The sequence below is a fragment of the Cavia porcellus genome, unplaced genomic scaffold (genome assembly GCF_034190915.1).
Source record: "Cavia porcellus strain 051 isolate PalLab524CR breed Dunkin Hartley unplaced genomic scaffold, mCavPor4.1 scaffold_8, whole genome shotgun sequence".
Taxonomy (NCBI): Eukaryota; Metazoa; Chordata; class Mammalia; order Rodentia; family Caviidae; genus Cavia; species Cavia porcellus.
In genome coordinates this window covers 16,066,584-16,090,233 of record NW_026947491.1, presented here as the reverse complement: position 1 = coordinate 16,090,233, position 23,650 = coordinate 16,066,584, and the positions used below count along the sequence as shown (strand labels likewise).

Here is a 23,650-nt window from a genome sequence, read left to right as displayed (position 1 = left end):
GCATACCCAAAATCCCAGCAGTGTAGGTGGCTGAGGCAGGAGAGTTGCAAGTTTTTAAAAACTTGTACTTTACTGGCACATTTTATTTTTTTATTTAAAGAGAGAAAAAAAAACAGCAGTAAAAGGGTACAAGTCATACAGAATTTCAAGAAAAAAATATACAGTAAGAAATCACTAGTTAATAGATTACATATTGTCCTCTTAGAAACAGTTGTCCAGGGCTGGGGATTTAGCTCAGTGGCATAAGCTCCTGCCTGGCAAGCATGAGGTTGTGAGTTCAATCCCTAGTACCAAAAAGAAAATAGAAACAGTTGTCCAAATTACAAAATTAAAGCATACAAAGTGGACATCCATATAGTGAGACTGCAGACAGTTCTGTTCAATGATCCAACAAAAACTCAGTAATATGGTTTTCTATCCTACACACTTAAATATACATGCAGTTATATTCTTTAGACCGTTAGACTTTCTTTTCCTCTCTTTTTTACAATAACAATTACACTTTTTGGGTTTTATTACTCCCACAGTTCTTATAACTTTTTTTTTTTTTTCTGAAGAGAAAAAAAAAAAAACATGTGACAAAGCAAAACAGAGTCAGTTAGAACAGAAGAATGGACATAGTATATGATGCAAAAACAGAATACCAGGTGATCAAAAATGGTTACCATTATGCCTCTTGCTATCTTAAAAAGAGTTGCCTATATCATCAGGTATAATAGAATTGAACAAAACGGTACAGAACAAGACCAATAAAACCTACATTGGAGACCTTACAGAACTTCAAAAGAAGATAATAGTCAAACCATAATGGGCATCATAGTAAATCTTATTGCCTTCAAAGTGGTTGCCTATACCCTCAAACTTGATACTATCAAACAAAACAGAATATAGTAAAGTCAGTCAGAACAAGATGGGGAGAGCAATACTGGGGTTCAAATCAGGTTGATAGGAAAACAAAAAAGTTACTATAATATATCCCGCTATTTTTTAATTTAGTTTTCCCTTAATTAAAAAATAAGAAAAAATAAATTAATTTTTAAAAAAGGAAAAAAAAGGAGGAGATTGAGATAAAAGAGGACACAGTAACAGAACAACACAGGTAAGAACCAAACAATTTAAGCATCATTATGTTTCACCGCCAGATAACCTGACATAATAGTAGTCACCATAGTGTCTCTTTCCTTGAATTATTTGAGTATAACTTCGTATACTAGAGCTTCAAACATATCAAGACAGTGTGAAACCATTCAAGAGAATGAAAGAATTACAGGGTATTTAGAACCAGCTAACACAAAACCAACAATGGTTTCTCTAATATTTGTTTGCCTATAAAAATTTTGTTTATACTATCGCATATAGTAAAATATAATAAGATACAACATGTTAAAACCAATGGAAATAGATGAGCAACAGCTTGATAGGACTTCAAAGCAAGATGATATTAAATGAGCACTAGCTATTATGGTATCTTGTTTTCTTCATAGTAGCTATTCCTACTATCACAGACAATAAAATTGAACAACCCAGATTAAAACCATTTCAATTAATGAGTGAAAACATTATATGGCTTCAAACCAATATGATTCGGAATCATGATTACCACATACTTTTATGTATTCTTATCATTTCTTACACTGGGGAAATTATTTGGTATTTATACATGTGAGTTTGATTTATTTCACTTACGAGTATGGTCTCAAGCCGCATCCATTTATTTATAAATATCTCAATGTGATCATTCTTTATAGCTGAGTAGTACTCCATTGTATAAAAATACCACAACTTTTTTATCCATTCCTCAGTTGATGGACACTTAGGTTGTTTCCAAGTTCTGGCTATTACAAATTGTGCTGCTATAAACATGGGTGCACATATATCACTGTGGTATGATGCTTTCAGCTCTTCTGGGAATATGCCTAGAACTGGAATAGCTGAGTCAAATGGGGCTTCCAATCCCAGCAATCTGAGAAATCTCCAGACTGACCTCCACAATGGTTGCACCAGTCTACACTCCCACCAACAGTGCAGGAGAGTTCCTTTTTCCCCATGCCCTCTCCAGCATTTATTGTTGGTGGTTTTCTTGATCTTGGCCATTCTCTCAGGAGTGAGATGAAATCTCAGTGTGGTTTTAATTTGCATTTCTCTAATGACTAATGATGATGAATATTTTTTCATGTATTTATTTGTCGTTTTTATTTCTTCATCTGAGAATTGTGTATTCATCTCAGATGCCCATTTTTGGATTTGATCTTTGAATTTTGGGGGCCTGATTTTTTAAAATTTCTTTTTATATGTTTTAGACAGAAGTCCTTTGTCTGAGGCACAGTTCCCTAAGATTTTTTTCCCAGTTTGTGGGTTTTCTTTTCACTATGCTGGAGATTTCTTTTGATGTGCAGAAACTTTTTAATAAGAGGTGATCCCAATAATTGACTATGGGAAGTATTTCCCATGTGGTTTGAGTCCTGTTCATGAATTCTCTACCTACTCCTATGTCTTCAAGGTTTTTACCCAATTTGTCTTCCAATAAATTTAGTGTTTCTGTTTTAATATTTAGATCTTTGATCCACTTAGGTTTTATTTTAGTACATGGGTCTAGTTTTAGGCATGGGTCTAGTTTTAGTTTCCAGCATATGGAGAGCCAGTTTTTCCAACACCATTTATTAAACAAGACTGTCGTTCTTCCAATGAACATGTTTGGCCCCTTTATCAAAGATAAGGTGATTGAGTGTGTTCGTAGTTGTGATGATATCTTCTAATCTATTCCACTGATCTTCGGCTCTGTTTTGGTTCCAGTACCATGTTGATTTTACTACAGTTGCTTTGTAGTATAACTTCAAGTCATGGATGGTGATGCCTCCTGCCTTGCCTTTGCTGCTTAGAACTGTCCTTGCTATTCCAGGTCTCTTCTCGCTCCAGATAAATTTTAGGAGTGATTTCTCAAGATCTATGAGGTATGTTGATGGTATTTTTTTTTTTTTTGTCTTTTTCCTTTTTATCAGTACCAGGGATCGAACTCACGACTGCCTGCTTGCAAGGCAGGCACTTATGGGATTGTATTGAATCTGTATAACAGTTTTGGGAGAATGGCCATTTTCACAATATTTATTCTTCCTATCCATGAGCAAGGGACGTCTTTCCATTTTCTGAGATCACCTTCAATTTCATTTTTCAGTGTATTATAATTTTCCTTATATAGGTCTTTCACTTCTTTTGTGAGAGTAATTCCTAAATATTTCATTTTTTTTGATTGCTAGTGTGAAGGATGTGGCTTCTCTTATTTCTCTCTCTGTGATTTTGTTGTTAGTATGTAGTAGGAATGCTATTGATTTTGTATCCAGCCATATTGCTAAATTTATTTATTATATCTAGGAGTCTTTTAATGGAGTTTTGGGGGTCTTCTATGTAGAGTATCATGTCATCCTCAAATAATTTAACTTCCTCTTTTCCTATCTTTACCCCTTTTATTTCTCTCTTGTCTAATTGCTCTGGCTAGTATTTCCAGCACTATATTAAATAGGAGCGGTGATAAGGGATATCCTGGTCTTGTGCCTGATTTTAAAGTAAAGGCCTTCAATTTTTGGCCATTTAGTATGATACTGGCTGTTGGTTTGTCATAGATGGCCTTTATTATATTGAGGTAAAGACCATCTATTCCAATTTTCTACAGGGTTCTTATAAATGAATGTTGGACCTTATCAAAAGCTTTTTCTGCATCTATAGAAATGATCATGTGATTCTTACTTTTGGCTCTATTGATATGGTGGATTACATTTATTGATTTACGTATGTTGAACCATCCCTGCATGCCTGGGATGAATCCCACTTGGTCATGGTGTATGATCTTCTTGATGATTTGCTGCATCCTATTTGCTAATATTTTATTGAGGATTTTTGCATTTGTGTTCTTTAGGGAGATTGGTCTGTAGTTCTCTTTTTCAGTTGGGTCTTTCTCACGTTTTGGTACTAGAGTAATATTTACTTCTAGGAACGATTTAGGAAGGATTGCTTCCCTTTCAATTTCATTGAAGAGTTTGAGGAGTGTTGGCATTAGGTCTTTGTATTTCTTGCAGAATTCTGCAGTAAATCTGTCTGGGCCTGGGCTCTTCTTTGTAGGTAAGGACTTAATTACATTTTCAATTTCATTAATAGAAATTGGGTTATTCAGTAGTTTTACATTTTCTTGCCCTAGCTTTGGTACTTCATATGCTTCTAGGAATCTGTCTATTTGCTCTGTGTTATCAAACCTTTGAGTTTAGAGGGGGCACATTTTAGATACACATTCCTCATAGGGAATGTGAACCTGTACATGACGCATCTCGCAGTTCTCCTCCCTTTCAACCGCTCTTCCCCTCATTTACAGAAGCTCTGGAGAGCTGAGTTTGAGCCCAGCATGAGCAATTTAGAAATTTAAGGAACAGCCCTGGCCCCAAATTGAAGCCAGACAGGCAGAGGAGGTAGCCCAGCACGGAGGCTCTGGCGGGGCTCAAACCTCAGTAAAGCACGCGCACGTGCACGCGCACACTCACGCAGCGGCCTCCTTGGAGCCGCCCCGCCCACCCCGCCCTCACGTCACCGGTCAGTCGCTTCTGCGCAGGAAAATGGCCGCCGGCAGTGGGGAGGGCACCTTGCTCGCCGCCTGCTCCGCTGCGCCAGTCCCCTGACACCGCCCACGGTGCTGCCGCCGGGTTCCACCGCGTTGAGGCGCCGTCCTGGAGGCGGTTGTTTGTGAGACGGTGAGAGTGAAGGCGGCCGCAGGGGTCCGCGGGTGATGGGAGGAGGCGAGGGCGCGGGTGAGGTGGGGTCTCGGGGCGAGCCGGCTGGGCAAGGTCGGGGGTCGGGAGTCAGGGGGCTATGGCGTCCATGAGGGCTGCTCGGGCACCCCGGGCGATCGAGTCGTGTTCTCGGGAGGAGTCGGCGCTGTCCGGGCTCCGGAAGGTCCGGGATTCGGCGTGTCTTTGGCCAGACTTCGCTGTCCTCAGGGCGGCGGGTCGGAGCGAAGGACGCTGGTGCAGTGGCTTCGGCTCCCTCGCCCCTACCTCCTGGAGAATCCCGTCACTGGGGCCGCATCCCTCCTGTGGCGGGGTGTTACTGTATTCTCCCCCGCGCACCATTGCTGCATTGTCTTGGGCGGACTTTTAATTCAGCACTGCGCCGGAGAACCCCAGCGAACTGGGGACCTCTGCTGCCCGGGCTGCTCTGGCAGCCAGCCACGTTGTAGTTTTTATTCTTTTAAGTTGTTTGGCCATCGCGAGAGGCTTAAGTGGTGAAGAATATTTTCTTATTAAACACTATTTATGGACTCTTCGCGCCCTAGAGGCGCTTGTTAATGCAGGTTTTTTCGCTACCTACGGTCACCAGTGGTAATTGTTCCGCCTGGGGTGTGGCTTGAGTTGCTCCTTGGCATGAGTCTGATGTTCTAGGTTCTGCCCAAATTTGACAACAGCGAAGACCAGAAATTAGCAGGTATTTTTTTAAGCACCTGTGGGGGGTTTTCGTGCGGAGCAGAGGTTTTTTTTGGGTGTGTGTGTGGGAACTGCGGCAAGGTGTGTTCTTTGTTCTCTAGCTTGCTAGTGTGCACTTAATCTTTTGTGGTGTTTGTTTGCGGTGCTTGTTGAAACGTCACTTTCTACCGAACAGGGTTTTCTGGGGAGGGGAAGTGTCCAGTACTTGACCGGTTTTGCAAACCATTTGGAGGCACTAGTTTGAGGGTCTATTTGTACGGGTCTTTCCAGATTTATCTTTTCTAATATGGGGAGGGTTTCTCCAGCCCTGCTTTTTCCCAGCACTTCACCTTCTTCTTGGGTCAGCCACCCCAGGACAGTGCTCCTGCAGCCTTGGTGAGGGCAGGGAGTGGGCATAAGCATCAGAGAAACCTGGCTCTTCCTCCTGCCTATGTCTCGTTAGTGACAGCAAGGTGTCTAGTCATATGGGTGTGGCTTGTGGTCATCTGTGACCTTTTTTCTTTTAGTCACATGATTTTTAAAACTGGTTTCATCCAGAATGTCTTCTGGAGATTTTGGTGGATCCAAAAGCTCAAATGCTAGGGATTCTGTGCTGTCCAAAGTAATGATATTTTCCATTTCTTCTCTATTCCCATTCCCTGCGTCCTCTTCGGTGGGCCTGTGATTGGCGCCTGGAGTTCTGGTTGTTTGTGTTTGCCCAGTCTGGTGGCAAACACCTCGAGGAGATAAGTTTGTGTCTGAGCGCACCACCTCCCTCTCCCTCTTTTTGCTACAGAGGGTTTCTCCCCTCATGACTTGCAGTAGAGGGCTGAGAAATCAAGAAACAGAGACCTCAGTTGAGAGGAGACTCAGAGGACTAGATGAGCAGCTGGAGTCCTCAGCAGCCCCACGCTGCCAGGCCATACTGCTTGTGTCTCTTGAGAGGACTTACGTTCTCTGTCTCTGTTGGATTTGCTCTCTGCTGACTGCAGAACCGCACTGTTTTACACACGGCCCACAGTGGCTGGCTCAGCCGCGGTTTTAATTCCGGTTCCAGATTTACCTGCTTGTCTTTTTGTGCAACATGTGGACAGGTCCTGTGTGTGTCGGTGACAGCAGAGAAAGTGGTGGTTGAGAGGGCAGGGCTGTGGTGGGGCAGAGGCCTGAGCCTGAATACTTGGAGAAGTCACAGGTGAACCCACCGTAAGTCACACTTCGCACCTGTGTGGCTCCTTCCTGTTACTCACTATCTCCTGGGCACCGGGTAGGAGGCAGCCACCAGGTCAGCAATCAACGGTCAGTGGTCAGCGTTCCGCATCTGTGTTGAGGCTTCTGCTTGGCATGCCCTGGCTCGTTTCCTACCTCACGTATTCCTTCAGGTCTGCACAAGTGACCCTTCTGTGCCATCATAGCCAGGGTGGTAGCTTCTTTTCTGAACTCAGAGCACTTTGGGTTCCTCTAGCACTGTTCTTCCTTCAGTGATAGCTCAGGTTTATCACCTTGCTGCAGCGTTTGCTTTTGCATGCTGTTAGATAGGTTACTTAGGTGTGCAAACCTATTTTGTCCTTTGTAAAATGAACATAGTACTTATTCTACAGAACTACTGGAGATTTAAAAGCATAGCTATAAAATGTCTTGGGAGCTAGAGTGACATGTGAATTCTGTTGTCATGGAAGGCTCTTTTGTGAACTGAGCCCGTGGAGGGTACTCTATAATAGTCTGCTACAGGCTGGCCTGGCTCCTGTGTATAGCGATGCAGTGTTCTAGACCATTCGTCACTGTCAGGGAGTACTTCACGTAAACAACTGAAAGGAAGACATGATGTGTTCTGGCTCGTAGTTTCAGGGGCTTCAGTCTATGATCTGCTGCTCCAAAGCAGAACTGTGATGGTGGAGGGTGAGGAAGAAGGAAAGCAGGAGCTGCACGGTATTCAGGAAGCAGAGAGAAGAGAAGGGGAGGGAGGAGAGAGTCAGGGACAAGAGTATCCCCTCCCAGATCAGCCCCAGTGACCTGCCAGCTCCAGCTAGCCTGCTCATCCTGAGAGCTTGATTCTTCCCCAGCCTCTGAACCCATAAGCCTTTGGTGGACCTTTGCAATCCAGACCATGGCAGTGCCGCAGGCATTAATTCGCAGACGGGTGGAACCTGCCCTTTGACTTCCTTCCCCTGGGATCCGTTGACCCCTCCTCTGTCTTGGGCAGCAGGTCAGGCAGTGGCAGAGCAGCTGGAGGTCCTCACCCAAGCTGGGATGCAATTTTTATTTTAATTTTTAACTTACGGAAGATGCACAAGAATAGCACAGTGAACTCTCTTACGCCGCACTTGGATTCATCAGCTGTGAAATTAAAGTTTAGTGGTGCTAAGCGCCATTGAGAGGAACGGAGCAGGGCTTCCGTGGAGGAAGGATGGGGTGCTCAGATGACATTTGTGTGGGGCAGAGAGGGGATGGGAGGTGGAGAGGGCTGAGTGGTCAGCAGGGCCTGGCCTCTTTGCTGTCAGCCATTGCGAAGAGTCAGGATTTGGTTTTGAGCAGGGGGGCAGCAGGCGGGGTTTGGAGACTCCCACTTTGGGAGAGTCCCTGGGCAGATGTGGAGAGCTAGGGCTGCCACCAGGCTTGAGTGCTGGCCCTGGGACGGGTCTGGGGATTGTGCTTGGGCCACTCACTGGGAATGTTCGTGGGAGAAGAAGGGGGTTGGATTGGCCCCTGCAGGAGGCCACAAGCAGGACATGCTGTGTTGCACCTGGCTTCCATGTTATTGGATTCGAGAGGCAGAGTACCAGGGCCGTTGTGGCTGGGTTTCTCAGTGGGGATGAGAAGGTGCTGACCCCCAGACCCTTTTTAGAAGACATTTTGAATATGCCAGAAGAGTGAGCTGTTGCTGTTGTTGTGCTGTTAAATTTGTTCACAGACCCCAGAGATGAGCTCCCTGTAGCTCCTGCTGTTGACCATCGGTGCCTTGTAAAAGCTCATATCAGGCCAGCATCAGGCCAGGCTTTGCTGTTGAGCGAGAGGGTGAAGGAGCGTTGCGCTCTGTTAGAAGCTGCCATGATGGAGTGAGTTAAGGGGTACAGTGTCTTCCGTGGGCCAGGGATGGTGGCAGTGCTGGCTGCTTGGTGTGGAACAGAAGGACATAGTGCTTGCCCTTCAAGTGCCATGATCTGTGTCATAGTGGGACAGCTGCTAGACAGAACAAGCTTAGGAAGGTGCTGGAAGGAAACAGAATGGGTCCTGTGATGAAGACAGATGGGTTAGGGGAGCTAGCGGAAGGGCACTTGGGAAATTCTAATATTCTGCTGTGCCATCAGATCCCAGGATTAGTGCTGGGTTTCTCAAGCTCCTGTGCTAGGCCTCTGTGTGTAACTGCGTAGGTATTTTGGGGTGGGGAAATGGAGGAAGTCAGGCAAGAAGCCTGCTCTGGGTGACATCACAGCAAGTGCAAAGGGGCCTCACCAACCCAGTCTGGTCCCGGGGGTGCAGGCTTCTACCTCCTACCCAGAGCTACTCATACAAAGAGCCTTTGTGTTTTCTTCTGTGGTCCTGGGAATGGAACCCAGAGCCTCCCCCTGAGCTACCTTTCCAGTCTTTTTTATTTTTTGAGACAGGTCTTACTCAACAGACACTAAATTGCCCAGATTGAGCTTAAACTTGGGACCCTTCTGCCTCAGCCTCCCAGAGTACTGGGATTGCAGGTATGTGCCACCACGCCCAGCTGCACATTTTTCTTCCTATGATGAAGTGTCTGTGTCTTTTTTTCTATCTTAGTAAAGTGCTTCCTGAGGTGCTGAGTCAGGCATAGCAGTGCACATGTGCATGGAGGCCAAGTGTGTCACCTCCTTGCTGCAGCCCTGCATGTTAGGAAGAATGGTTCTAGCAGAGAGCACTATACCCCTCTCTTCCCCCATTGTGTTCCTGCATCCACCCTGTCACACGTGGGGGCTGTACTGTCACACAGACCATACTGTGCTTGTCATCCTTGCTGTGGTAATGTGCTGTAGGTCCTGCTCTGCGGGTGCAAGCACCCCTTTTCTCTGGTGTGTGGATGCTTATGTAGGTAACTACACACCAGCAAGCCGTGGGCTCCTCCTGTCCAGGGTACCCACGGAGCACCATGAGGTCTGGTCTGTCAGCAGTGGGCACTGTGAGGGTGGACCCCAAGCTGGGGTGGAGCAGCCCGAGGAGGTAGGCCTTGCTTCAGTGCTCCAGGCTCTGGGGTGACTCTGGAACTGGATGTTTTAACTCTTAGAAGGCAGGCAGGAGCAAGGCTGCAGGTATCCCTGGAAAAGCAGCGATCATCCCGTTAGCCTGGATGGGGAACTGTTGGGTGCTTCGTGGTCGGTCAGTGTTCAGAGGGAGTCCAGAGTGGTCTCGCCTTTGTCCCATGTCATGGTCACAGAAGGATGCTGTCTGAGGGTGCTTCCCCAGAAACTCTCTCTGCTCCCTCTAGAGCACTGAGGCCAGGACCCGCCACTCAGGGTCAGGTGCTTTCTGTCCCTGGTCCCTGCTCCCCAGGCCCTGGTCCAGCCTTGAGTACCGGGGACGAGGAGAGTTGGCTGTGGTGCTTGCTGTCTCTGTCCAGGTGTGTGCACAGCTGTGAGTCCTGGGGGAGGATGGTGGCCACTTGAGGAAGATATCATGGGGGAAGATATCCCAGATATTGGGCTCCTCTGTCCCCCTTACAGCTATGCCACTGTGTCTGATCGCAGCATCCTTCCTGGGCTCTGGGTGGCAGGAAGAGGGCAGGGGCTTGTGCTAGGGCGTTGTGAGTGTAGGACTAGCGCAGGTGAGATGCGCTCTGCAGGCTGAGACAGGTGGATTTATTGGTAGGCAGGCCGTGAGAGGAAGCAGGAGGTCACGGATGCTTCCAAAGTGTGGAGCCCCAAAGCAGAGTGTGGGTGCTGTAGAGCGTCAGCCTGGAGGCAGCACGGGGAGCAGGGGCTTGCTTCACACTCAGGGTGATGAAGAGTATTCGGAATGGCCTGGGTCCAGGCCCGGGTTGTGTTGAGTTCAGAGTGAGCTGCATCTTGGGGAAAAACCTGTTCCGTCAGCATCATGTCTGCCGAATGCCAGCACCAAGGATTGGGACTGGGGATATGCTTAGTAGTGAGTTAGCTCTTTTCTAACCACAGATGATGTACATTTCCTCTATTTTAATAGGTATTGCAATAAAGATAATTACAACTTTCTGCGAAAATGTCAGTTCTGATATCACAGAGTGTGATAAACTATGTGGAGGAGGAAAACATTCCTGCTCTGAAAGCTCTCCTCGAAAAGTGCAAAGATGTCGATGAGAGAAATGAGGTAAGACCCAGTTTCTAAACACAAGTGTTTGTCAACTGTCCTGTCCGTATAAGGCACTGCACTGTGTGGCTGGGGGAGTAAGGATAAATGAGTGGTCTCACCCCTCATCAGATGACTGACCATCGAACTTGCAATTTCAGGTGGGCCTCTAGATCCTTGATAGAATGTGCATTCTAGAAAACTGAAATGTTTCTAGGGATCTAGGGAGCCTCTAGGAGGCAGTCATCCTATAAATAGATAAGCCAGGCAACACTAAGACTTTTAAGATATCTTCTCCAATTAAAACCGATCAGAAACCTAGAGGGAAGACCTAAACCTTGGTAACTCTTTGAAGAAAGTGTAAGGGAAATAATTCAAGTCACAGGGTAGAGACTTCCTGAATAGCACAGGAATTAATGGCAGGAAGGGACAGATGGGCTCTGGGGAATGCAGAGCTCCTCACTGCACCAGAAACTGGCTGTAGCAGGGGACACAGCCCGCAGGCCACAGATTACCAGTCAGGACCTGCAGGAACTCCAGACACTGTGACAACAGAAAGCAGATAGCTGGCCACTTAGTGGGCAGATGGACTCCGCAGATGTGTTTCAAAGGAAGTAAAATGGTCCGGGACCTTAGCATCGTATTTCCAGTGCAGTGTGATTTTTTTTTTTTTTTTGCCAGCAGATACGATGGGCGAGCAGTGGTATCTTACACCTGCCTGTCCATCTGTGTGTATTGGCACGTAGGTGCAAGTGTGTGCCCATATGTGTGCTGCGTGTAGATGGGTAAAATCTTTTTGTGGTACTGGGATCGAACCCAGGACCTTCCATGTGCCAGCAAGTGCTGCCCCTGAGCTATGTCTCCAGCTCTGTCTTTTTATTCTGAGACAGGGTCTCACTCAGTTGCCCAGGCTGACCTTGAACTTGTAATCTTCCTGCATCAGCCTCTTGAATAGCTGGGGTTACAGGCATGTACCACTGTGCCTGGCAGTTAAAGAGTTTTGTTGAGAGATGTTTATTATGGTAAAAAAGCACATAAAATGAAATTTACCATTTTAAATACTTTTATGTTTTTTAAATGTGCAGTTGGGTAGTCTTAAGTGTTTTCTTTTTGGTTGGTTTGTTGATTTTTTTGTTTTTTGAGACAGGATTTCCCTATATAGTCCAGACTGGCTTGAATTAGCAGTGATCCTCCTGCCTCAGCCTCTCAAGTGCTGGGATTATAGGTGTGCCACCGTGCCGGGCTTTTTGTTTTTTTCCAGACAAGGTCTCCTTGTGTAGGTCTGGCTGGCCTTGAACTTACTATGGATCCCAGGCTGGACTTGAAATCTCAGTGATCCTCCTGCCTCAGCCTCCTGAGTGCTGAGATTAAAGGCATGTGTCTCCTTGCCTACCCTGGTAAAACTCAGATTTTAACCCTGCTTGTTTTACTTTCACACTGTCATGTGTTTACGCTTTCCCACCTTTATGGTGTCAAGATCAAATCCACCTAATATTAATGCTCAGTTTTAATACTGTGTGTATTTCTAATGTTTCTTTTTTTTTTTTTTTTTTTGTCTATTTTCCTTTTTATCGGTACCAGGGATCGAACTCACGACTGCCTGCTTGCAAGGCAGGTGCTTATGCCACTGAGCTAAATCCCCAGCCCCTTAATGTTTCTTTGTTTAATGTATTTTTGGTTAGTTAACATCACACCTTTCAGTGATCGTGAATAGAGAAGAATTTTTATAAATGAAATTACCTTCATGTAAGATATTTTATTCGCATATTGAGGGTAACAAAATGTGTTAGTTTAAAAATACTATTCTGGGCCTGGCATGGTGGCACATGCCTACAATCCCAGGAATCAGGAGGCTAGGGCAGGAGGATCACTATGAGGCCAAGGCCAGCCTGGGCTCCACAGAGAGACCACATCTCAAACATCTCCCCCCCCAAAATAAGTAGAAATAGGAAGCTAGAAACTTCTGGTTGGGCTTCTGGCAGCTCTGTGGGTGCCTGCCTTCTACCAGGCCTGCCCTGACCTGGCTGCATGTGTCTCCGAGGCCCACAGGCTGGCAGCTGCCGCACATCCTCCTGTCATGAGGCTCTGGAAGCCAGCACGTTCAGGCCAGGGTTGGTACATGGCAAGGATATTCCCGCTGATGTCCTGGTGGGGCGAAGGTGTCCCGTGGGGGACAGGCAGTGAGGAGGAGAGGAGGGGCCAGCCCCCTTTTTGGAGCTGGGACTCCTGCATTGGTTTTGGATGGGGTGCATTGTCAGGCTGGGCCCCTGAGTCCCCTCTGCTCCGCAGTGTGGGCAGACGCCGCTGATGATCGCCGCTGAGCAGGGCAACCTGGAGATAGTGAAGGAGTTGATCAAGAGTGGTGCCAACTGCAACCTGGAGGACCTGGTGCGTGCCCAGTGCATCCCTGCGTGTCCCCTTTCTCCTTCCGAGGTCCACTGCTGTGCTTCTGAGGAGAGATTCAAGAGTAACTGATGAGTGTGTTACCTTTCCTGGCCTTGCATGCTGTCGCCTGTGTCCATGTGCTCCCGTGAACCAGGTGCTGTGAGCAGTGAGGGCGCAGGTGCATGGTTCTGGGGACACCTGTTGGTAACTTACCCTAATTCTCAGTGCCCATCATGGCACGGAGGACAACGCTCCACTGCTGAAGGAGAGTCACAGTTCAGAGGGTGTGTTTCCTCGCTTGTCTGCTTTCATGGAGTTGCTTTGTGGGCTACACAGCCACTTTAAATTAATGATCATTTGAATTACGTTACTCTCATAAATGAAAGTTAAAACAGGATTCTTGTACCTTTCATTTATAAAATGAAAGAGGATAGTTCTGTCCTTTGTCACAAACTTTCTGAGCTCACCCTGTGGAGTCCATGTGCCTCTGCTCTCAGGTCTGATTCCAAGGTCTCTAACGTCAGAGTACAGTCAGGACTGCCGGCTGCAGGGTTAGCTGTGGGGCAGAAGCCTCTTCTCTCCACCCAAGCACAGTGTGTGAGTAGCAGTGCAGGAACGGAAGGAGCAGCTACGAAGCCACTCCTTTACCACTCCTGCATTGTGCTAGCGATTCAGTAGCAGGAAGTGCTGCAGAGGGCTTCCGGGTTAGTTTCAGCAGCTCAGATCGTGTCCATCCAGTGTGATCAATTGGTACGTCAGCTCAGGTTGATTTTTTTCCTCCCTTTGAACTATGGCCTTTGGTTCTGAAGCCTGCCCTTTGTGTGTCTTCAAGGATAACTGGACAGCGCTTATCTCAGCTTCCAAGGAAGGACATGTGCACATTGTCGAGGAGCTGCTCAGGTGTGGGGTGAACGTGGAGCACCGCGACATGGTTTGTATGGGGTTCCTCATTTGAGTCCACTTGGCCTGGCGCTTATTAGCAGCCACAGGTCTTGTGCAGGCTTCTGGGTTCATGTGTATATGTGTATAAAAATAGTTAAGATAGTTACACGAGTGATTTCTCTGAGCTCACTGAAGAGGAAGATTTGTGCCCATGTTGTTTGGACAGTTGAATGCAGGTGTCTTGTGCTCTGGGTGAATGATTTGGAGATGACAGTGTGTAATGTATTGTTGCCCCCTGATTGATGAATTTTGAAATTTTGTTTTAGATTTCTCCTCTTCCTCTTCTTTTCTTTTTATCCTTGAAGTAAAATAAATAAAATGGATTTGGAAAATAAAAGGATATTATTGTGTTTTTTAGGATTTGAGGTAGAACATTGAAACAACTCTTTGTAGTGTTTTTTTTTTTTTTTGTCTTTTTCCTTTTTATCGGTAACCAGGAATCGAACTCACGACTGCTTGCTTGCAAGGCAGGTGCTTATGCCACTGAGCTAAATCCCCAGCCCCAACTCTTTGTAGTCTTAACCCCAGGTCTCATAATACCCTTTTAAACTGTTCCTAGTCATCATTTTCAGTTTAATTCAGCTTAAAATTCTGAAATGTCCTTTAAAAACAGCTCATTATTTTTTAGTATATTAGTGTTTTAGTACTTTTGTGAAAATTGTGTCCTTTAGGTAGGACTTTTAAGAATGATGTCCTGTAGATTTAAAAGTGTTTTTGCCAAGGGTAATGATTTTCAGAGTTGCTCTGTAGATCTCAGTGTAAATATAACTCTGCGCCAGCCTGCCATTGGTATGCGGTACACTTTGAACAAGACGTGACCCTTCGTTAGCACTGCACTCTGCTCGATGGTGGTGCTGGTTAAGGCGTGAGGGTGAGGAGAAGGATCAGTCAGGCTGGTCCTGGACAGTGTCTTGGCTTTTCAGAAGTGAGTCCCAGTGGCCAAAGAGAAGAAGCAATGACTGCCTTGGTGTTTGCAGTGGGTGTTGGTTGGCTGGTAGTGCCTTTAGTACAGTCAGTCTGAGTCCTTAAGCAACGACAGTGTTCCCCCGTCTCGCACTCAGCAGTGTGTCCCCCAGAGGTTCACCTCGGTAACCCTGGGCTTCAGTGTGCAGCGAGGGGGTGCTGTGCTTCTTGGCATGAGAACACCCTGCTGTAGTTTGGAGGTAAGATACTGGAGAGGGAGTGCCCAGAGACTGGCCATATCCTGGAAGGGGCTGGGGACCTGCCCCTTCTCCCTTCCATGTCCCTTGGGTGTCAGGAGGTGGATGGCCCTTTTTGCCATGGTTCTTCCTGTGACTCAGTGGTAGTGGTGCGAGGTGACCATAGCCTGAGACCTCTGAAGCCATGAGCCAGAGTCAGCCTGTCCTTCCAAAAAGTTGTTTATCTCAGGGCTTTTGTCACCGCAATAAGATTGTGCCTGTGTCCAAGGAGAAGTTTCAGATGTACTGCACAGAACTGCAGGGGAGGAGTTAACACTGGCGGGAGCTGGGTGGAACCTCAGGGGCAGGGGCATGCAGGGAGCCGGGTGGTCTCTGAGTCTTACTAGAGGCCTTGTGCCCATTGTCATTTGAGTAAATAACATGGGTTTTGACTGTGTGCCCAACTGCCTCTGGGTCCTCCATAGATGGGCCCCATGTCATTTAATCGACTCCATTGTACAAGTCCACACACTCAGGGTCAGTTTGATTCTCAGCACAGTTAAGGAACTTGAGGCTGCAGGTGAACGTCTGAAGTCACTAGCTGTTAGGTACCCGGAGAGGATGTGAGCTCAGGCTTGCCTCTTCCAGAGTCTTCTTCCTCTATTTTCTTTGTCCATCAGCAAGGGAGGAAGAAACTTTGAGGTCTGCATTGGCAGATCTGTAAAAACTTGGTAGGATTTTTAGAAAATTATGTCTTAAACTTACTTTCCCTCTTCCTCCTGTTTCTTCAGAACAGTGTTCACAAAGGATCTAAAATCCTCTGCTTGGTTTTAAAATGGCAGAAGTCAGGAAAACTGAGGACTCTGTCTTATAATAGCACTGCACTGAACCTCACAGGACTTGGGGTCAGAGCAGCTGTGGGCTGCGGGAAGGTGGAGGCCAGCAGCCTGAGCAGGGAGGGAGAGGAGAGGAGCAATGCTGGTGTCCAGGACACCTGTTGAGGAGTCTGCACCCAGTGCCAGTCTGGGAGTTCAGGAATTATGAAGCTGCTTCCAACTAAGCCTTCTCAGTCTTCTTACTGAGTGGATTTAGGTGTTGTTTCCTTGAGATTAACATTTTATCTCACAGGTAACTTTCTTGGAGAGTATTAAAATTTAAAGTGAGGCGTGGTATGTAAGATGTTCTGGGTGGACATTTCACAGGTTAAAACATTCGTGTAAGTCATGAATTGACTAAATGGCCAGGTCTGTAATTGACCTAAATAAATTTCTTCATGACCTTGTGAGTTTTGGAGAGTCCTTCTCTGGTATCTTTAGAATGTCCCTTTGTTTGGACTTGTCTCATGTTTCCCGTGATGAAGTCGAGGCTGTGCTTTGTTCTTGAGGACACTGCAGAGCTCAGTGCAGGAGCATGTGACACCAGCATGTGTACTGGCTGATGTTAACTCTGATCTCTTTATCCACCTACCCATCATCCATCTGTCCATCTGTTTGTCCATCATTCACCCATCTTATCATTCATTTACCCATCATCCATCTGTTCATTTACCCACCCATTGTCTGCCCATCATCCACCTCTCCACTCAAAAATCCATCTTTCCATCTGTCTATCTACCCATCCATTATCCATCATCCATCTGTCCATCCATCCGTCCATCTGTCATCCATCTATCCATCTGTCCATCCATTATCCCTCTGTCCACCTATCCATTTATCTGTTGACCCATCATCTATCCATCTACCCATCCACAGTGTGGTGGTTTTTTAGAAACATTCTCCTATGGTATAGTTTCCTGAGGTGTAGTGCATCGATGTGACCCCTAAACAATGCTGTGTGGCCTGCCCTGGCTCCACCACGTTGGTGTCCCCTTGTGATGTCCTTTGTGATCCAACCCTCAGCTGTCTGCCCTATCATGGCTGCCACTGATCTATTTTCTTTCTCTGTAGTTTTGACTTTCCCAGATTAGGATAAGCATTTTTTTTTATATGCTTTTTTTTTTTTTTTTATTGGTACCGGGGATTGAACTCATGACCGCCTGCTTGCAGGGCAGGTGCTTATGCCACTGAGCTAAATCCTCAGCCCCGGATAAGCATTTTTTTTAAAATCCTTTTTTAATGATGTTGAAACAGGATTAGAAGAATTAAGTGATTTATAGTCTCAGAACCAAATGTGAGTTGGTCCAAATACTAATTTTAGAAAGTGAACAGAACACTTGAGTCCTGAGTAAGCTTTGGTTACCCAGCCTGTTTTGTTGAATTGCATTGTAGCTGAAGAGAACACTACTCTGGAAGCTTAGGAACAGTGTGTTATCTCGCTGCCCATGACTTGCTGAGTCCAAAGGAAGTATTTGAATACAGAAAGTACTTAAATATTTAAATTCAGGGGTTACCTGAATTTGTTGGAATCCCTCCGGGAATGAAGTCTAAAGGCAAAGGAGAAAGAGGACAGCTAGGGACCTGGAAAGTTTCTGGAAACAAGGTTTTAAATAGCCAGAAGTTTTAGAAATTTTTAGAGTCCAACAGCAACATTCTGTTTTAGCTTTTGTAATACAGTACAAGGCTGAATTATTGGTGGATGTAAGAGATTTGATTGATTGTATGTTCTAGTGTCTACTTCTCTGGGGACTTGGGGAATTTAAAACTACATACTATCACCGTGGGGAAATGATGGCTTTGGTAAAGATACTCGTAGAAGGAACTCTGTGGTGTTCTCCTGCTCATGGTGACCCAGTTTGCTCTCTCTCTTTGCGCCAGGGCGGGTGGACCGCGCTCATGTGGGCCTGCTACAAAGGCCGCACCGATGTCGTGGAGCTACTGCTGTCTCATGGGGCTAACCCGAGCGTCACTGGTCTGGTAAGCATGAATGGAGGTGCGAACCAGGTGCTGTGCTTTCTGAAGGAGTGCTTCAGGCCAGTGGTGGCCAACTTCTAAGAGATGGATGCCCAGACCAACCCCAGAAGCCACTTAGCACAGAGTACCCATGCTGGACCTACACCTGAATCCTGACATTTTTGTTTAGAAAACAGCTCCTACACTAACATCTTTGTCCTCAGAGAAGAATACAGTAACTCGAGTGCTGTGGGTCCAGCAGCAGTGCCCTCAGCTGGCCTGCCTTGCAGTGACCCACGCATCTGAGTGCGTGGGACAGGGGTGGAGCTTGTTAGCTGGCTTTGGTTCTCCTCATCCGTCACTCACAGGGCACCGTTGGAGCTTGGGCGTTGGTTATGACTGTGTGCTCCCGGAAGAGGCCTTGGGACCCTAAGCCGTCTTGCCTGGTGGTTGTGCCATCTCTATGCATGCCGTGCTGTGGACAGTTGCACTCCCTTAGCTCCGCAGGCCTCCCTGAGCCCTGCCCCACCTGGACAGTCACCTTCCCTGCCCCAGTGCTGTGAGAAGGAGCATGTTTACCACATGGGGCTGAGATAGGCATGTCTCAGGTGCCAGTTGTGTTTTTAAATTGGAGAAAGGGCAGTAACTTGATTAAAAAAACCTCTTCTTTTACACCTGCTGGCACTTTCCTTAGCAAGCATGCACTGCAGACATCTACCTCACAGGTTTTCTCCCTCTTCTTCCATCTCCCTCCTCCCTCCTGCCCCCTCCATGCCAGCAGTACAGCGTTTACCCGATCATCTGGGCGGCCGGCAGAGGCCACGCGGACATAGTGCATCTCTTGCTGCAGAATGGAGCCAAAGTCAACTGCTCGGACAAGGTGAGTCAGCAGGGGCTACCTGCATTCCCCTTGGTCCTGGGAATGTGCTTAGTGTGACATTTTTGTGTTTTTGAGACAGGGTCTCACTGTATAGTTCAGGCTGGCCTTGAATTTACAGCGATCCTCCTGCCTCAGCTTCCCATGTGCTGGGATGATAGCACTGTGTTTTCGAATATTAGTACAGTGTGTATCGATACTTCTGTCACAGACAGAGCCCTTACCTGGCCCTGCCATGGTTCCTGAGTGGCCGGGTAGGGATGAGGGCATCCCGGACTTCTCCTGGGGAGCTCTCTGTCGTAGCGGACCTTCCTCACGCTTGTCTTGTGGCCTGCTCTGCACGGCTTCCTCAGTAACGGTTTGGTTCACTCTCCTGTGGAGCTCAGGATCCTAGAGCCCATCTCACGCTGCTGTTTCTTCCCAGATCAGCTTCCTGCTTGCTGCCGAGGCTCTGTGCTGTGGACACTGCAGGGTACCTCCTGTCCACATGCTGTTTCTCTGTGCCCACTGCTGTGTCCTTGCCACCTCAACCACTGAGCTCCTGTTTACTCTTGAGACTCACTTGAGTGTCACAGCAGGGTGACGTCGCACTCAGTGCTTCCTCCCCTTGGGGTGGAGAGCCTGCAACTCAGGGCCTCTCAGTGAGGTTGTTGATGCCTGCTCACCATGCAGTGTTTGTGCCATGAAGACAGAAATGTCTTTTTTTTATTTTCCTTTTTGATCATTTTGTGCTTCCATCATTTCCATTAGCCATCCTTGGGTTAATGGCCTTGTAGTCAAACAGGCACACACCTGTAATCTCAGCATTTTGTGAGGCCGAGACAAGAGAGTTGCAAGTTTCAGTGCAGCATGGGCAATTTCACCATTTAGTGTGACCCTGTCTCAGATAAAAAATGGTTGCAAAGGTAAAGCATGCAGCTCAGATCAAAGGCCCAGGTTTAGTTCCTAGGACTGTAGCAAGCAAACAAGCAGAACACAGCATAGCAAACAGTTGGTGAGCGCTGTGAGAGCAGCCATGTCCCTGATTATAGACATGTAGCAGAGGGATGAGTGATTAACCATCCATTCAGGGGAAGCAAGGAGAGAAATGGGGTTTATTATCTATGGTTAGAATTGTAAGTAGTGTAAATAAACATTGATCTGACCATGTGTGTTTTCCTTTGGTCAGTATGGAACCACGCCTTTGGTTTGGGCTGCCCGGAAAGGCCATCTGGAGTGTGTGAAGCATCTATTAGCCATGGGAGCTGACGTGGACCAAGAAGGCGCAGTGAGTACCCGTCACGCCCCAGGCCAGGGTGGTGAACCCCTGGCACCACGTGCTCCATGGTGGCCGTTGTCATTGGGAGCTGGGAAGGGTTTGCCAGTGCCATCCCGAGTACTGGGGGAGAGAACTGCTTTGTTTTTAACAGAGACCATATTTGAACTTTAGTGTTTGCCTGGGGAAATTTCTATCCAGTCTCTAAGCAGTACTAAGAATAAACAAGCACATCTGTTTCCCTAAGTGTACCCTATTATGAAAAACAGTAAGTGTATGTGTTTAAGGCTTTAGCACTAATACGTGTTGAGTTTCAGGAGAGTAAAAGTATAAAGACAAATGTTGTTAATTCTAATATAGGTTGTTTGGAAGGCTTTTCTGGTCAAATAATTTTAAACTTTAATTGTGGAAAAAAGTTTTTATGCTCTATGAAAATACTTTTAAAAACTTTACAACTTTTTGATGTTTCTGGACCATATTTTATTTTATTTCATTTTTTTCTGTCTAGTAAATGTTTAAAAATACAAGAAATTTTTTTTATTTGCTTTTGTTTTCGTACCAGGAGTTGAACTCATGGCCTCCGTGTGCCAGGTAGGCGCTAGGCCGCTGAGCCACAGTCGCGCCTGAGTCTTGATTTTAACAAGTCCAGCTTCATATTGTCATTTAGAGAACTAAACTTCCTCCTAGTCCCGTGACTCAGGAATCAGTGTACCTTCAGAAAATGAAAGTTGGCTCCTTGTCACTGTGCTGTCAGGAGTAACCTATGTGAAGGTGTCCGTTTTCCAGTGGCAGTGTGGACTGCATGTTTTCTAGACTGCCCAGCTCATTGGGCTTTTTTTTTCAGAACTCCATGACTGCACTCATTGTGGCCGTGAAGGGCGGTTACACACAGTCTGTCAAGGAGATCCTGAAGCGGAACCCAAATGTGAACCTGACTGACAAGGATGGGAACACGGCCCTGATGATCGCCTCGAAGGAGGGCCACACGGAAATCGTGCAGGACCTGCTGGATGCGGGTACCTATGTGAACATCCCGGACCGGGTAGGTCTGCTACCATCTGTCAGGGTCTTGGATGTGACAACCGCCCTTGCTCTGTCCAGGCCACATCCTCGTGCACCCTGAGGCTGGATGCAATGCGGTCGCCTGTCCTCACTGTGCTCCCACGGGTGTCCTTCCCAGCCAGTGTCACTCATGTTGGGCTCCGCCACCACCTTCCCCCTTTGGCCTCTGTAGATGTCCAAGTTCCTTCTCTCAGCCCAGTGACCTTCCAAGGGCTCACTGAGCTGTCCACTTCCATGGAGGGTCCATGTGACAAGCCAAGGGAGCAGATGTCCCCCCACTTCCACTCGGTGGCAGCCCTTTTACTCTTTATTTTGTGGCAGGATCTCAGCTGATGCTGCCCTCAGGTTCCGAGCTCAGCCTCTGTCCTGGCGTCCTCGGCATGCTCATTGCCCCTTGTGTTCCCACCCTACTCCCACAGTTCTCCTGGAAGTGGAAAACCTCACCCGGGCTCCCCCTCGGCCTGGATGCAGTTTCCCCCTTCTCTGCACTGCTGCCCCAAGACAGGTGCATCCCATGCTCCGGTATCTGCCCTGCCAGCACCTTCCCTCCCTGTGCCTTTGCAGGGCACTGGTTTCCCCGCCAGGCCTCTGTGCTTTCCATCTCCTGACTCCCATCTGCTGCCTTGGGTCAGCCTTCAGCTGACCAGTCCCTTTTCATCAAGTCATCCTGTTCTTCCTGTCTGGTTTTAGTGCACTGTGTGTAGTTTTTCCCTGCTAGGCTGTGACTTCACCCGGAGCCAGGCCCTTCCTGTCCGGTTGCCCAGAGCCTGGAATGCTGCCTGACTGCCATGTGCAGTGACACAGCCTCCCTGCGGCAGGTGCTTACCTGGGCTTTGTGGTGCTAACACGGCCTGCAGGCGCCTGCTCTGGGTCTTCAGGAACAGGCCCTTGGCCTCCTGACCCACTGTGCAGTGGCCTGCTTGTCCCTGAGGTGTGACTCTGCAGTGAGTCATAAGATATTTGTACCCGCTGGCAGAGTAGCCCTTGAGGTCATGGGAGATGGGATGAGGAGTACGTGTCCCTGGGGGATACTGCTGGAGGATGAGGCCTGGGCCACACTGGTGGGGCTGTGTCCTGGGGTGCAGGGCCTGTGGAACCTCAGTGCTGTGGATGCCGCCTCTGTCTGTGGGAATCAGGGGCTTTGGTTGTGGGACCTTAGCCCAAAGGACATTGGTGCTTGTTGGGTGCCTTGACAGCCACAGCGTCATTGTGTCTAGTTTACATCTGAGCCAGAGATGGTCTTCAGAGGGTGTAGATCCTGGGTGTTTGGTCTCTAAACTGTATTGTGGGGCCTCAGGACTTCTCGTCTTGAGGAGTCTGTAGTCCCTTACTCTGAGGACTGATAACGTCAGGTATTAGTGAAGTTACATGTTTGTTTTTCTAATTTGGAGATACTCCTTTTATAGAAAATACTCAGATCCCATCTGCTGTTGATAAATGAATACGCTAGACTCTGAGGCCATGCCCATTTGCTCTCACATCTGTGGACCTTGGCTTTTGTTTTTTCAGAGTGGCGATACTGTGTTGATTGGCGCCGTCAGAGGTGGGCATGTTGAAATCGTTCGTGCACTTCTCCAAAAGTATGCTGATATTGACATCCGAGGACAGGTACGTGCCACCCAGATTACCCCCCAAAATCATTTTTGAGTCAGATTAACAAAACCTGTACATAATGTTAAAGGAAAATTAATATGAGACTCTTCTCTTTAAGAACATGTATTGTAATCTGGGTGGTTTTAGTTATGTTTATTTTTATACTTTTATGTAAACATAAAAAGCGAGGCTGCAGGATGGTATATGATTGACTGATTAACTGACTGTTGAAAGGTTCCAGTGTAGGAGTCTCGGGGTGGGGAGAGAGTGTTAAAGAAGAAGGCCTTCCCAGGAAGGTAGAAGTAGGCAGAGTGAGGGGACACTGTCGCTCCTGACCGCTGGAAGGAAGGAGGCTGTTCCGGTATGGTGACATTAGGAGAACTGGGCACAGGAAGAGAGACAGCAAGGGCAGTGGAGGCCATGCCAGAAAGCTGGGCGGTGTCCGTGTTTCGGAGTAGGACCCCACTCATCTAAACTGTGGCCCATGAGTCACCTGGCGCCAGCAGAAGTCATTGCCTTTTGGGTTAAAACCATATGTAGGCTAAAGATGGCTTTTAGATCACCTGCTTCAGACTTCTGTCCATCTCCTGTGTGTCCATCTCTTGTCAGTGCTATTTCCCTGCTTCTGTCAGTTTTCTCTGCTGCACTCCAGCTCTGCTTCTCAGGTCTGTGTATTGATCCTTGGGGGACGAGACAGGATGCTGAGGGATCCATGTTACTCAGCCAGTGCAGGCACAGGGTGTGCAGAGCTGGACATAGGGGACAGTGCCCCCTCACCTGGTGTCGGTGAAGTGTGCTCTGTGTGGTAGCCTTAGTGACACTGGGCAATCCGTTTGCTGCTTAGGCGCAGA

At 47.3% G+C, this 23,650-nt stretch overlaps 1 protein-coding gene across 15 annotated transcripts in view; it reads left to right on the top strand.

Moving 5' to 3' along the window:
- Positions 1-4,561: 4,561 nt before the first annotated feature.
- Kidins220 (kinase D interacting substrate 220) overlaps positions 4,562-23,650 on the top strand; it is a 71,738-nt gene continuing 52,649 nt past the window's right edge. For 10 of the 15 annotated variants that reach the window (XM_023562950.2, XM_023562951.2, XM_013147239.3 and 7 more), the window contains exons 1-9: positions 4,562-4,733; positions 10,596-10,739; positions 13,008-13,106; positions 13,936-14,034; positions 17,938-18,036; positions 18,791-18,892; positions 20,058-20,156; positions 20,989-21,186; positions 22,716-22,814. In XM_023562950.2, the coding sequence (XP_023418718.1) occupies positions 10,632-10,739; positions 13,008-13,106; positions 13,936-14,034; positions 17,938-18,036; positions 18,791-18,892; positions 20,058-20,156; positions 20,989-21,186; positions 22,716-22,814 (903 nt within the window). In that variant the 5' untranslated portion in view covers positions 4,562-4,733; positions 10,596-10,631. The remainder of the gene's footprint in view (positions 4,734-10,595; positions 10,740-13,007; positions 13,107-13,935; positions 14,035-17,937; positions 18,037-18,790; positions 18,893-20,057; positions 20,157-20,988; positions 21,187-22,715; positions 22,815-23,650) is intronic. The other 5 variants (XM_023562949.2, XM_023562948.2, XM_003464941.5 and 2 more) reach the window with 1 other exon arrangement.